The sequence below is a fragment of the Pelophylax lessonae genome (assembly GCF_965119305.1).
Source record: "Pelophylax lessonae genome assembly, chromosome: 8".
NCBI classification, from domain to species: Eukaryota; Metazoa; Chordata; class Amphibia; order Anura; family Ranidae; genus Pelophylax; species Pelophylax lessonae.
The window spans coordinates 66,430,874-66,445,110 of record NC_138775.1 but is presented as its reverse complement, the minus strand read 5'-3'; the positions used below and the strand labels follow the sequence as shown (position 1 = coordinate 66,445,110).

The following is a 14,237-nucleotide window of genomic DNA, read 5'->3' as shown; positions in this document are numbered from 1 at the left end:
CAAGCTGTACACTCACTACTTTACATTGCAACACAGTGTAATTTCTTCAGTGTTGTCACAAGAAAAGATATAGTAAAATATTTAAAAAAATTTGAGGGGTGTACTCACTTTTGTGAGATACTGTATGTGACCAACTAAAAGAAAAAGGAAACCTTTTCAGAAAATATTTATTAATCTACTACACATCCCCTCTAAAAGAAAACCAGGAAAGGCGTTTGATAAAAATGAATATATAATCATTTTAGGAGAACTGTACATGCACATTATTTAAATTGTCTCCCACCTTGGAGATAAGCGTCATCTCTTCCTATAATAATAGAGCAGCTAATTCCACATACCACCATGACAAAAACAGCTAGCCTTTAAAAGCAAATTATTATTTCTTACCAGTCCTGCCACTGATGATTCAGATCTCTTTCTTGCAGATCTTCTTCAGTCCAAAAAATGTCAGGACAAAAATCCATGATGTGTATTTGGTCCCCTTTTCCCTGCTGGGTGCGGGTTGATACATCACTAATGCATAGCTCCAAAGTGTCCCTGATTTTGAGGGACTGTCGCTGATTTGGAACAAAAATCCCTCTGTCCCTCTTTCCTCCTCATTTGTACGAAATTTTGGTCTGATTTATATAGTTGTATATAACATGCACTTTTTATCTTTCAAAATGTGTTTCCCAGTGCTAAACCTTGCATCTAATTTCTAAATTGCTACATTTGCAAATTTCAAAAGCCAGTATAAAGGAATAATAGTGGTAAAAACAGCACCTGTGGGTTTAACTAATCATTTTTTTGTATAATTCTCCTTTAAGGGGGGTGGTAGGGGGTGTGCCCTATACCTAAATACTTTTGCTAATAAGTGTTGCTCGTGTCCATCTGAAAAAGTTGGGTGGTATGCTACTGTATCCCAGCAGAATTGTAGTGGCACAGCAGTGTGCATGTAAAGAGGTGTTAGAACAATTCTTAGCTTGACAACTTGATGGCACCCACTTGTAAGTTATTTAATACTGTGCACAGTGAGAATAGACAATGTTTGGTTAGAGATGTGGGCAAGAGAGAAACAAGGTGTGGACTTGACCCCTATGGCACTGGTCGGAGCTCTATTCACAGTTATGCAGCCCTGGAAGCGCAAGGCATTCTCCAGCTGGATAATGCCTGGAGAGGTCCTGGTATTCAAGTTAGGAGTAATAATAAGGCAAGGGCTGACTGGCAACTTTTGGCACAGGGGGCAAGTACAAACCAGAAGCCCATGGTGCAGTGACTCAGCCCCCTTCCACTCTCCCTCTTCCAGCCTCCTCCTGTCCCCCATTCCAGGTTGAAGCTTTGCTCCAGATACTCTCTACTCACTGGCACAATAAGAGTTCCTGACCTGGTTAGCAGGGAGCAGTTGAGAGGAGCTTGAACAGCTTGGTCGGGGCTGCCTGGGGGAGAAGAGTCTCTAGTGGGGCATGAAACCGGCCTCTGCTGAGACAAGGTTTGCACCATCCTTGCTGAGGGGGAGATCTGCGCTCTGTCCTTGTCTTCATCCCGCACTCATTAGGTCAGCAGTGGGGACTTTTTTCTTCTCTTCAACAAGAATCCTTTAGACAAGTCTGTGGCAGACGCAGTGCAGCCTTTTTACGGAGTATCATAGTGGCCCGGGGGGCAATTTTCCCTCTTGCCCAGTCTTCCCTTGATAATAGGTACAGGACAAGGTATGCCTGCTATGAGGAAGGTACTAAAAACTGCTGCCAGAATTATCAGAACTTACCAGCCATAATTAAGTAAACCATTGAAAATCTACTGGACTCGTTTTTGCCTGTTTTTTTTCTATAGCAACAGGATCCCTATAAATTCATATGTAACTGCTGTTTCCAATAGTGTTGTAATACACTATTATTACATTACATCTATGATAATATTTTTAGAATACGCCTTTTTTTTTTTTTGTAGTTAGTAAGCTTGAATAGAAAATAATGTCATTGCTGTAATACTGTGCATTGTGTGTCAAATACCAAAAATAAAGAATGCTGTAATTTAGAGAAACTGAATTTTCACAAACGGTCCCATCCTATAATTATATGTTATCTTTCATTTCTGCACTAAGTGCTCAGTCATAAATATCTTAATACAATTACGCCGGCAGACAGGAAATGCTTTCAGCCTCTCGTCTCCCAGCAGCCAAATTGAAAACATTCTACATAACCTATGGAAAACTATTATATTGGTGATTAAAGCAGAGGAGACGTTTCCTAGATGCCTTTTGCTGAATCAGGTCGCTGCCTGCAAGTTTCTGGAAGCAAGTGATGAAAAATAGTTCTTGTTTACTGAATGCATCCCAGTGGATTGTTCATTTAAAGGGCCAATTTAACATATCAGTATGTATTTTCATTATGAGTGAAAAAAGTAAAAAACGCAGAGAAAACTCACACAAACATGCTAAAAATATTCAAATCCTATTTCTGAAATCACCAATACCAATATCAAAAGCCGGATCCGAATGCTTTTTTACAGGAGGATGTAAACCATGTTCTCTATAATATCTCTCCCATACTTTCCAAGATTTAAAAAAAAAAAAAAAAACTGGTTTATGTAAAGATTCCTAACTGGCTATAATGTCTCCACTTAGAAAAAGTAAAGTTTTACGATAAAATCCCAGTATACACTGATAAAGAAAATGTCAGGTTTGTACATCATCACTGACAATAGACAAGCTGTGCTATACTAGAGAAAAACGGGAAAAGAGAAGATGGGTCATATGGGTTGCAGACCCTGGAGGAAAACCAGAAAAAAAACTTTGCGCAGCTCATTAGGAAATATAAGTGCAGGAGAGCCCTCGGGCTATCCTAAAATGTATTAAACAAAATTCTAAGTTTGAAATTCACAATTCTGAGATTTAAAGTCAGAATTCTGAGATTAGTCAGAATTCTATACTGGCTGGTAGTGATCAATGCAACCCTCCTGTACAAAAATCAAATCTACATACATAAAGGTTGCCCTTCTAAATGCGGCCACCTGTGTAAAAACACTCATCCCACTTAACGGGTTCAAACTGGGGCATTTGGGATTCCCACCCTTTTTTATATTTTATATGGGTACAGCCTAGCAATAAAAGCACTCTGCAGTAATTTTCAATTATATAATGCAATCCACCTGCACTTGTAATACCTTAAAGTACACAAACAAAAGCAGCTAGCAGAGTTTTCCTGATGTAAAACAATAACAGCAATAAAATATAAACGCAGCACGTTTGTATTAAACATAAAAGGAGTTCATATTAGTAGGAGATGAAAAGTTCAAGGATGAGGATCCAGTGAGTGCAATTCCACACGAAAAGGTGCTAAGAGATGTCCATCACCAGTAGTAGAGATACACACTGACACTTACCTTAAATGATGGACCACTTAAACAAAAGTGGTCAAAAGTGCTTAGTAGAAATCAATTTTCTATATCCACAAGACCTCCTGGTATCTGTATTCTTCAGGCTAAGGCACACTCCATCAAAGACAGCACCTCATATCATACATAATATAGTAATAAGCAAGAAGACACTTTATTGCACAGTATTACTGATCACAACATTTATTAAAAACCACTAAAGTACTCACAAACAGTGTAGATAAAATAGCATGTGTATCCATACATCAATGGGAATGTTTCGTCATGTGACCAGTCCCCATCCGACGCGTTTCACCATACACAGATGTAGTTTTTTCTATGGTAGTGAGTCATGACCATAAAATAAAAATATTCCATGGTGGCTGCACTCCAGGAGCAGGAAATGGTCAAACCCCTGTAAATCAGAAATGATGTAGCTGCACTTTAAAAGTAGAAAGTAGCCAGACTCCCGAAATTGGAAGTGATGGGGAGACAGGCCATTGTAAGCATCCTAATACTGATTCTGAAGAATTTAGAGACATTGTAACAAAGTAGTTAAGGTTGAATAAGGACAAAAGTCCATCCAGTTCAACCTGTGTAGGTGTGTGTGTGTGTGTCAGTGACGATAATCATTTCCCATATCCTTGTATATTGTGTTCTTTCTCCAAGAGTCTTTTAAAAATATCAATACTGCCCGCTGACACTACCAATATTGGAAGAGAGTTCCTCATTCTTACTGTCCTGACAGACCCCCTCCTCCAATCTCTTTATGTGGCCACGTGTCTTCTTACAATCCCTGAGTTTGAATCTTTTTTTTTCCTATGCTGGGATTACCATTGAGGTATTTGTAAATCGTTATCATGTCAATTTAGTGCTTGTAGTCACTCCTCGTAATTGAGGTCCTCCAATCCCCTAATTCGTTTTGTTGCCCTTCTTTGGACTCACTCCAGCTCCAGAACATCCTTTCTGAGGATTGGTGACCAGAACTGGACAGAATACTCTAGATGTGGCCGAGTTTTATAAAGTGGCAGAATTATAGTTTTATTTCTGGAGTATATCCCCCTTTTTTATGCATGTTAATATTCTGCCCACTTTGATAGCTGCAGCTTGGTATTGCATGCTATTGCTCAATATGTCTTCCACTAGGACCCCCAGATCTTTCTCCATCCTTGATTCCCCCCAGAGGTTCTCCGCTTAGTGAGTAGTTTGCATTTATGTTTTTAGCCCCCAAGTGCATTACTTTACATTTATCCACATTAAACCTCATTTGCCATGTAGTTGCCCACTCCATTATTTTGTTCAGGTCTTTGGTGTAAGATTTCTATATCCTGATGTGAAGTTATTGCCCTGCTTATTTTTGTGTCATCTGCAAAAACTGACATTGAGCTATTTATCCCATCCTGTATATCATTTATGAATAAATTAAAAATAATTGGTCCCAGGACAGAACCTTGGGGTACCCCACTTACCACTTCAGACCAGTCTAGATCGCAGCTTAATTTCTCGTAGAATGTTAACAGATTGGTCTGCCAAGAACATCCCTTCGTAAACCCATGCTGATTACTATTAATGATAGTGTTTTCATCAGCAAATTCTTGGATATAGTCCTGCATCATCCTAATTAACCTACTAATGATGTCTGACTGACTGGCCTGTGGTTACCCAGAATATGTCTCTGCTCATTTTGGAATATTGGTACCACATTTGCTTTTCTCTAATCAGCTGGTACAGTTCCTGTCAGTATGCTCTCCGCAAAGATTAGGAACAATGGTCTAGCTATAACCCGACTGAGTTCTTTGAGGACTCTTGGGTGTAAGCCATCTGGTCCTGGTGTTTTATTTGTGTTAAGCTTATCAAGTCTTTCCTTGATTCCAGCCTCTCTTAGCCACAGCATTTAGTACAGTTTCCTTCTCTGTGCCATCTGTAACCATCCTCCCTTCATCATTTTTTATGTGGGCAATGTGCTCTGACCTTGCTTTTTTACTATAAATATATCTAAAGAATTCCTTGGGATTTTTTTACTCTCCTCTGCTATGTGTCTCTCCTAGTCTTTTTTGGCCACCCTGATTTCGTTCTTACATTTCTTGTTGCATTCCTTGTATTGTTGGAATGCTGACAATGACCCCTTCACTTTATATTTCTTAATGGCCATATTTTTTCTCTAATAAGAATTTTAACGTTACGGTTTAGTCACCCAGGTTTGACCTTCACTAATCTATATGCATTGCCCATTGGAATGCACTGTGTGATACCTTTGTTTAATATGTTCCTAAAGCATTCCCATTTTTACTCTGTGTTCAATATTTGTAAGGTTAGGTCCCAAAGTTTAAGTGGTACTAAAGTCTTGTTTTTTTAAGATTCTAAAGTCTAGTTTTTTTTTTTTTTTTCTTGTTTAAAAATAACAAACTTGTCATACTTATTTGCTCTGCGCAGTGGTTTTGCACAGAGCAGCCCAGATCCTCCTCTTGCCCCTTGCCGGTGCTCCTGGCCTCTCCCTCCTGTTGAGTGCCCCCACAGGAAGCAGCTTGCTATGGGGGCACCTGAGCCAAGCTGCTGCTCTGTGTGTCCATTCAGAAAAAAGGCTACGGCTCGGCCCCGCCCCCTTTCTCTACTTATTGGCTCACTGACTTTAAATTAAAGCAGCGGGAGCCAATGGTGCCCACTGCTGTATCTCAGTCAGTAAGGAGGGAGAGTCCCAGACAGCTGAGTCTCTCTTGCAATGTCGCTGGATCGAGATGGGGTAAGCATTAGGGAGGCTGAGGGGGGCTGCTGCGCACAAAAGGTTTTTATCTTAATGCATAGAAAGCATTAAGATAAACAAATCTTCTGCGTTTACAACCTTCTGCCTTTTAAATTCAATATAAGTGCAATACACAGGGTGTGTTCCCGATTTTTAAAGTTTAAGAAGACAATGCCTTTCCTAAGCCCTATCTATGCACTGGAAAGTGAAACTAATCTCTATAGCAGGGTAGAGATTTTTTAACTAGGGAATTTACTGACTCGCACCAAACACAAGGGGCAAACAGAAAAGAACATACCAAGGGCAGGAAAATAAACAAGCTGCTGGGGAAACCTCAACTACAATTTGTAAAAGTAGTTTTATCACTGAATAGTGCCTTAAAAAAAAGAATGAAATCATTATATATCAGTGTTACACATTTTACACATTTGCCTATATTGAAAAAAGTGCAAGAAGCAAACCACTAAGTGCAAAATATTATTGCCTATAGTAAACAATTAGTTCCAGTACACAGGGACTTTGATTTTTAGCAATAGCTACTGCACGTTCCTAATGTTACTCCAAACAAATAAAGTCAGATTTCGGCAATAGTGTACACTTCGTAATTTAATTGTATGTTGCTAACATGCATTTACTTTGTACTGTGCAGGTGCAGTTATTTTACTTATTATTAAACTGAGAATTTAAATACTATTTGGATTTTCTTTTTTTTTTCATTTCATAGGAACTGAACTGTTATCTCATTGACAATAATGGCTTTATCTTGGTGTCTGAAGATTATAAACAGGTAAGACTTTTTATTGATAGTAACTTCATACATTATTTAAAGCAAAACTAGTAAAAAAGAAAATGTGTAGGCAAGGGTTCAGGAATCCTAAGATAATTATTCAAAGTGACTGCACCCCTTGGAACTTGCTACTTTATCCAAAAATACTACACAGGTAAATTCTTGTTTCTTGGATCCAAACTACCTTTACAGGGAATCTTTACTGACCTTTTTGTATGTTCTGGCAGACAGCCAGAGGTACTTACACTTAGGGCTCTTTCACACGGTCCACCCCCGTCGACGGACTCCGTGCTACTCAGTGGGGGATCGATCCGCCGATCCCCACTGAGCAGGCAGGTGACAGCTCCCTCTCCGCTCTGTGTGCGGAGAGGGAGGTGTCAGATCCCTGCTGCTCTCTATGGGGGGAATCCGATGAGAGCGGACCGCCTGTCCACTCTCATCCGATCCCATCCGATCCGATCCCCTGGACGGATGGAAAATAGAGTTTCCATCCGTCCAGATTTCACGAACAGGATCGGAGGTGGATAGGGATGCATGGAGGATTCAATCAGGTCCGCCTAAAAAACTGACAGGTGGATCTGATGGGATCGTTCATATGAAAGGGGCCTTAGCCTAAACTGGAACTTAAACCAAGGTTTGCTATTTAGTTCTGAATACAGGTGGAAAGGGTTAGAAACATTGCGGGATCTTTACTAAAACTGGTGCACACTGAATCTGGTGCAGCTGTGCATGGTAAGGTAACCAATCAGCTTCTAGGTTTTATTGTCAACACTTAATTGAAGCAGCTAAATTTAGAAGCTGATTGGTTACTCTGCACAGCTGCACCAGATTGTGTGTGCTCCAGTTTTAATAAATCTCCCCCATTGTCAAATTTTCTTGTCATCTGTGCCCTCATTAAAGAGTTTTTTTTCTACACTTTTTCCAGCAGGAAGTAAGAGGAAATCTCCCCACTTGAACAGGTGTCCCCATTGGGATATTTTCTCTCACCTTCTGTACTGCTGACTAAGTTTCTGCTGCTTACATTTTAGACCCCATAATTTTCAGGACAGAAAGTGTAGGGGATCCCTTCCCAGGATCCCTAAAGGATGGGATGCTCAAAAATTTGTTGAATTCATCTAGAAAATCAGCACTTGAAACTGCCTCTCAACACCCCATGCCTCAGCCCTGGCTTATTAACGTGATTTGTGGTCTCAAAGACCAAATATAGACAGGTCTGCGCAGATATACATAACATGCAGACACATTTTTTGTGCCTTTAGCTTCAGTTAGGCCAGTGGTCCTCAACCCTGGTCCTCAGGGCCCACCAACAGGCCAGGTTTGCAAGATAACTGAAATACATCCCAGGTGATATCATTTGCTGCTCAGTGATTGCAGTACTCTAGTCTGCATCTCCCCAAGGTAATACTCAAAATCTGGCCTGTTAGTGGGCCCTGAGGACCGGAGTTGAGGACCACTGAGTTAGGCAATATGTACTGGCCATTCTGGAAATTGATATTTGTCCATTGGGGGAATTGTCTGAGACGGGTACCTAGGTTGACAGCAAAAACAGGCTTGTTAAATGGTCTTTTTATACCTTTTAAAGTGGAAGACAACTGTAACTATTCTTAAAAAATGTTCCACCCCCTCTTCTCCTACCTATCCTGCCTAACCTTTATAAATAAATCTGTGTATCTTTTTTTAATCTGCTCCATGTGATCCTGCAGCTTGTGCATGTGATTCTCTGAGCTGTGACAACACCCATAAGCTAAAGGAAATTGGGAACAAGTGCAGCACTCACAACGGGGAACAGACCTGTGAATTGCACATTGAATCCAAAAACAGGTTCTCTGGGTCGTTATAGTGTGCTCAATACATTAGAATTCAACATAAAGCAAAATTAGTAGCCAGCAACTCCACCATCCCTATGAATATCTAAATTTCTTGCACAGGAGTAGATAAAATGCTTACATGTTTCGGTGAGTAGCCTTGTTCACAGCCAAAAATGTTGCTGCGAATAAGGCTACTCGCCGAAACATGTAAGCATATCCATACGGATGTGTCAGTTGCCGGCTACCACTTTTCCTTTATGTACCACCTATAGGATCCCAAAGTCCAGCCATTGTCGGAGATTTTTCCTCATCCTCTGCAGCCACCACTCACCGACACAGGAGAGCTAGAGCTGCAGGATAGGTAGGAAGAGGGGGGGGAGGGGACCAGTGCATAGAGAAAACCTGCTATGCAAGGTAATAAATACAATATCAGCTAGACTGTAGTTTACTATAGTCAGGTCAATTTGAGAATGATGAAAAATGATTTCTCAAGATGATCCCTTACACTGCCACAGTTTCTTTGCGACCATAGCTGCAATTCCAGTTCTTTATAAAAACATACAAATTACACATAAAATAAAGTAATTGTTCAAAAAGTGCTCAAACAGTGCAAAACACAGTGTACGAAATAGTGCCATACATGTCCATGCAATACATCAACTTTGAAATATATATATTGGGCACCCCAGGTAAAAATTTGTATTAATGTACATAAAGAAGCCTAGGAAAGATGGAAAAATCTCCAAAAGGCATCAAATTACAGATTAGACATTCTTATAATATGTCAACAAAAGTTAGATTTTATTTCCATCATTGACACTTTAAAAATTACAGAAAACAAAAAAATGGCATCTGCAAAAGTTTGGGCACCCTGCAGAATTTATAGCATTCACTGCCCCCTTTGCAAGGCTGAGACTTGCCAGTGTCATGGATTGTTCTCAATCATCGTCTGGGAAGACCAGGGGATGTCAATCTCAAAGGTTTTAAATGCCCAGACTCATCTGACCTTGCCCCAACAATCAGCACCATGGGATCTTCTAAGCAGTTGTCTAGAAAACTGAAACTGAAAATAGTTGACGCTCACAAAGCTGGAGAAGGCTATAAGAAGATAGCAAAGCGTTTTCAGATGTCAATATCCTCTGTTCGGAATGTAATTAAGAAATGGCAGTCATCAGGAACAGTGGAAGTTAAAGGAAGATCTGGAAGACCAAGAAAAATATCAGACAGAACAGCTCGCAGGATTGTGAGAAAAACAATTCAAAACCCACGTTTGACTGCACAATCCCTCCAGAAAGATCTGGCAGACACTGGAGTTGTGGTACACTATTCCACTATAAAGAGATACTTGTACAAGTATGGCCTTCATGAAAGAGTCATCAGAAGAAAACCTCTTCTACGTCCTCACCACAAAAATCAACGTTTGAACTTTGCAAATGAACATATAGACAAGCCTGATGCATTTTGGAAACAAGTTCTGTGGACCGATGAGGTTAAAATTTTACTTTTTGGCCAGAATGAGCAAAGGTACGTTTGGAGAAGAAGGGGCACAGAATTTAATGAAAAGAACCTCTGTCCAACTGTTAAGCATGGGGGTGGATCAATCATGCTTTGGGGTTGTATTGCAGCCAGTGGCACAGGGAACATCGCACGAGTAGAAGGAAAAATGGATTCAATAAAATTTCAGCAAATTTTGGATGGTAACTTAATGCCATCTGTGAAAAAGCTGAAGTTAAAGAGAAGATGGCTTATACAAATGGATAATTATCCTAAACACACCTTGAAATCAACAAGGGATTACATCAAGAGGCGTAAACTGAAGGTTTTGCCATGGCCTTCACAAACTCCTGACCTCAACATAATTGAAAATCTATGGATAGACCTTAAAAGAGCAGTGCGTGACAGACAGTTTGTTGTTGTTTTTCAAATTAATACACTTGTTTTTGCCTCAATAAAGTAATTTATCTTTTATACACCATACCTTTGTTAGAGCCATAATTTGCAACTTCTTTCTTTTCTTTTTATGTTTCAATGTTTTTTATTAGATTTTTTGTAAGAAAAAGATATAACAGCGCACAAGGAGCCAACATGGCTCAATCATTGTCTTTGAGGGCATTAAATATCACATAATACACAAAATACAATGGTGCCAATTCAGAAAATTACAATATCAAAAATGAGAAACCAATAAATCAGTAACAGGAACGGTAAGCTCAGGTTGGGCATCCAGCTAATGGAGCAAAAAACATAGAGTCATAGAGACAGTGCCCCCTCCATAGCATGCTGAAGGGCTGGAGGTCTGGGCCCGACCCCCCCCCCCCCCCCGGCGCCCCTACGGGAACATACTGCGCCCCTGGGAGAGGACGGCCCCCAACCCCCATACCAGGCCCTCTACCAGTGGGGGGCGTAGCCTGTCATCCGTGCACTGTCAGATAGTACCAGAGAAAAAGTAAGAAAAGAAGGAATAGGGGGAAAAGGGAAAGACAGGGAAGAAAGGAGACAACAGCAGAGGAGGGTGGCAGGAGTGGGAAGATGGGAAAGAGGAAAGAAACATCAGCAGTCAGTGGAAAAATAGAGGGTCGACACCCAGATCCCGCTCACTCCCTAAGGGGGAGATTTCCCCAACATCTCGTCCAAGGCTACCCATGCTCCCAACCGCCCCTATGAGGGGCTCGCCAGGTACCTTATCCAGGGGTCCCATGTTTTGTCAAACATACGCATCCTGTCATTCAACAACGCCACCATCCGTTCGTTTGTCATGATCCAGGTCAGTTTGGCTTTTAAAAGCTCGAAAGGCACTACTGGGGTTCGCCATGAACGGGCTATTGCTATTTTGGCGGCCGTGAACACGAAGGCGATAAGGCGCTTGGCGGGTTTAGTAGCCCCCTCCACCGGTTTACCCAAAAGGGCATTTTGGGGATCCTTTATCAAGTTGACTTGGGTCAAGGAGTAAACAAAATTATAGACCCGGATCCAAAACCGTCGGACTTTTGGACAAGTCCACCACGTGTGGAGCACCGTGCCCGCCTGTCCGCATCCCCGAAAACAGTTGGGGGATGCGGTGCTCACCGCCGCCGCCAGCCTGACCGGAACCATGTACCAACGCAAAAATACCTTGAAGTTTGCTTCTATCAAGGAAGTGTTGAGTATGGATCTAGAGTTAAACTGCGCTAAAGTGTTCCATTCCGCCCGGTCCAGAGATTCTCCCAGATCCTCCTCCCAGCGTAGCATATACGTTAATTTACTATCGTCTCCATGGAGTATATTATAAATTGTTGATATATAGTTTTTTTGTTTGTCAAGTGTGCGGCAAAGGTACTCCATAGGTGTGGAGGTAGAGATGTCGCTCTTACGCCTGAGGGAGGCCACGAAATGGGAGATCTGGGCGTAGCGAAAGTACTCCCCCTCAGGGAGGGAATACTTCTCCTGCAATTGGGACTTGGTAAGTAGTCCCCGGTGGTCGCATAAATCTGCCAACCTGAGAAGCCCCTTATTCGTCCACCATTCAAATGTCACAGGGGTTAGGCCCGGCGGGAACAAAGGGTTGCCCAGCAGGGGTGCTAGCGGAGCATGGAGGGACTTAAAGGAGTGTCTGCCCGACAGCCTATCCCAAATCCCCAGGGAAAGGGAGAGGGCAGGACAGAGCACTCCCGGCCTGTCCCTGGCCCTTAACCACAACGCGTGGTGGACCGGAACCCCCAGGTGGGTCGCCTCCATGTGCATCCAGATCGGGAGAGGGTCCCGGGAGTGGAAGCGTACCAGATGGGCCAGTTGGGCTGCGTAGTAATATTTTCCCAGCTCCGGGACCCCCAATCCCTCCCTGAGTTTAGGGGTAAAAAGAGTCCGTCTGTTGACTCTGGGCCTCTTGTCCCCCCAAATAAACCTAATAACCGTCCCCTGAAAATCTTTAAGATCAGTCATATTAAGCATTATGGGTAGTGTGCGAAACAGGTACAATAATCTAGGCAATATGTTCATTTTTACCGAATTCAACCTACCGAACCACGACGGGGGGCTAACAGACCAAGCAGCAAGATCTTCCCGTAGTTTTTTGTATAGAGGCGGGTAGTTACATGTATAAAGTGTAGTTATCGAAGCCGTGAGATGGATCCCAAGATATGGCAGTGACCTTTCCTGCCATGCGAACGGAAAGTTGTCTCTGAGGGCAGACAGGGTAGTGTTGTCCAGTGTTAGGTTCAGGGCCAGAGACTTAGAGGGGTTAATTTGAAGACCAGAGATGGACGCAAATACTTCCATGTCCTTAAGCAAATTGGGAATAGAAATCAGTGGGGCCGAGAGATACATCAGGATGTCGTCCGCAAACAGGGCGCACTTATGCTCCACCCCCCCACATTGTATGCCCTTGATGTCTGGGTTAGAGCGCAATTTAATGGCTAATGGTTCCAGGGCTAAAATAAATAAGAGCGGGGATAGGGGACACCCCTGTCTGGTACCCCTCCTAATGTTCAGAAAAGGGGATCCGTAACCCTTGATAGACAATTTCGCAACCGGGTCGCTGTATAGTGTACGGACGAGGGATAGAAAGCGTTGTCCAAAGCCAAAGCGCTCCAATGTCAGCAGAAGATATTCCCAGGACAGGGAATCAAAGGCCTTGTGTAGGTCAAGGGATAACAGCATACCCTTCCTGGGACCCATGCTATCCCAATTAGATTTCTTTCTTTTCTTTTTTCCTGATAATTGACACAGTTGCGTGGCTCACAGGTTATATACCTTTGGTATACAGGTGTAAGATTTTCATACTGTGTCACATCCGCCTACCCCATTAGGGGATTCGGAGTTGATTTCCTGGCATCCATCCCTACCCCCCCTTCCCTTGGTTTTTCCAGAAATCTCAAAAAACTGGAAGACTTTTGTAAGGAAGAATGGGCAAAGATACCTCAAACAAGAATTGAAAGACTCTTGGCTGGCTACAAAAAGCGTTTACAAGTCGTGATACTTGCCAAAGGGGGCAGTACAAGATATTAACTCTGCAGGGTGCCCAAACTTTTGCAGATGCCATTTTTTTGTTTTCTGTTATTTTGAAAGTGTAAATGATGGAAATAAAATCTAACTTTTGTTGACATATTATAAGCATGTCTAATCTGTAATTTAATGCCTTTTGGAGATTTTTCCATCTTTCCTTGGCTTCTTTATGCACATTAATACACATTTTTAGCTGGGGTGCCAAACTTCCGATCCCCACTGTATATATAAATATATATATATATATATATATATATATATATATATATATATATATAAGTGTGTGTGTGTGTATATATATATATATATATATATATATATATACGTATACATACAGTATATTTTATATATATATATATATATATATATATATATATATATATATATATATATATATATATATATATATATATATACGTGTATACATATACAGTATATATATATGTATATATATATATATATATATATACTGTATATATGTGGCACTGAAATTCCAGCCCGAGCCACACTCGGGAATACCGCCAAGGAGGTTAAGAACGTATGTAGGTATAAGACACACCCAATGCCACGC

The 14,237-nt window shown here is 41.4% G+C and overlaps 1 protein-coding gene across 4 annotated transcripts in view; it reads left to right on the top strand.

Moving 5' to 3' along the window:
* The window catches only part of CACNA2D3 (calcium voltage-gated channel auxiliary subunit alpha2delta 3), a 1,429,924-nt gene that overhangs the window by 1,287,350 nt on the left and 128,337 nt on the right, over positions 1–14,237 (top strand). For all 4 annotated transcript variants that reach the window (XM_082265096.1, XM_082265095.1, XM_082265094.1 and 1 more), the window contains one exon: positions 6,816–6,878. In XM_082265096.1, the coding sequence (XP_082121222.1) occupies positions 6,816–6,878 (63 nt within the window). The remainder of the gene's footprint in view (positions 1–6,815; positions 6,879–14,237) is intronic.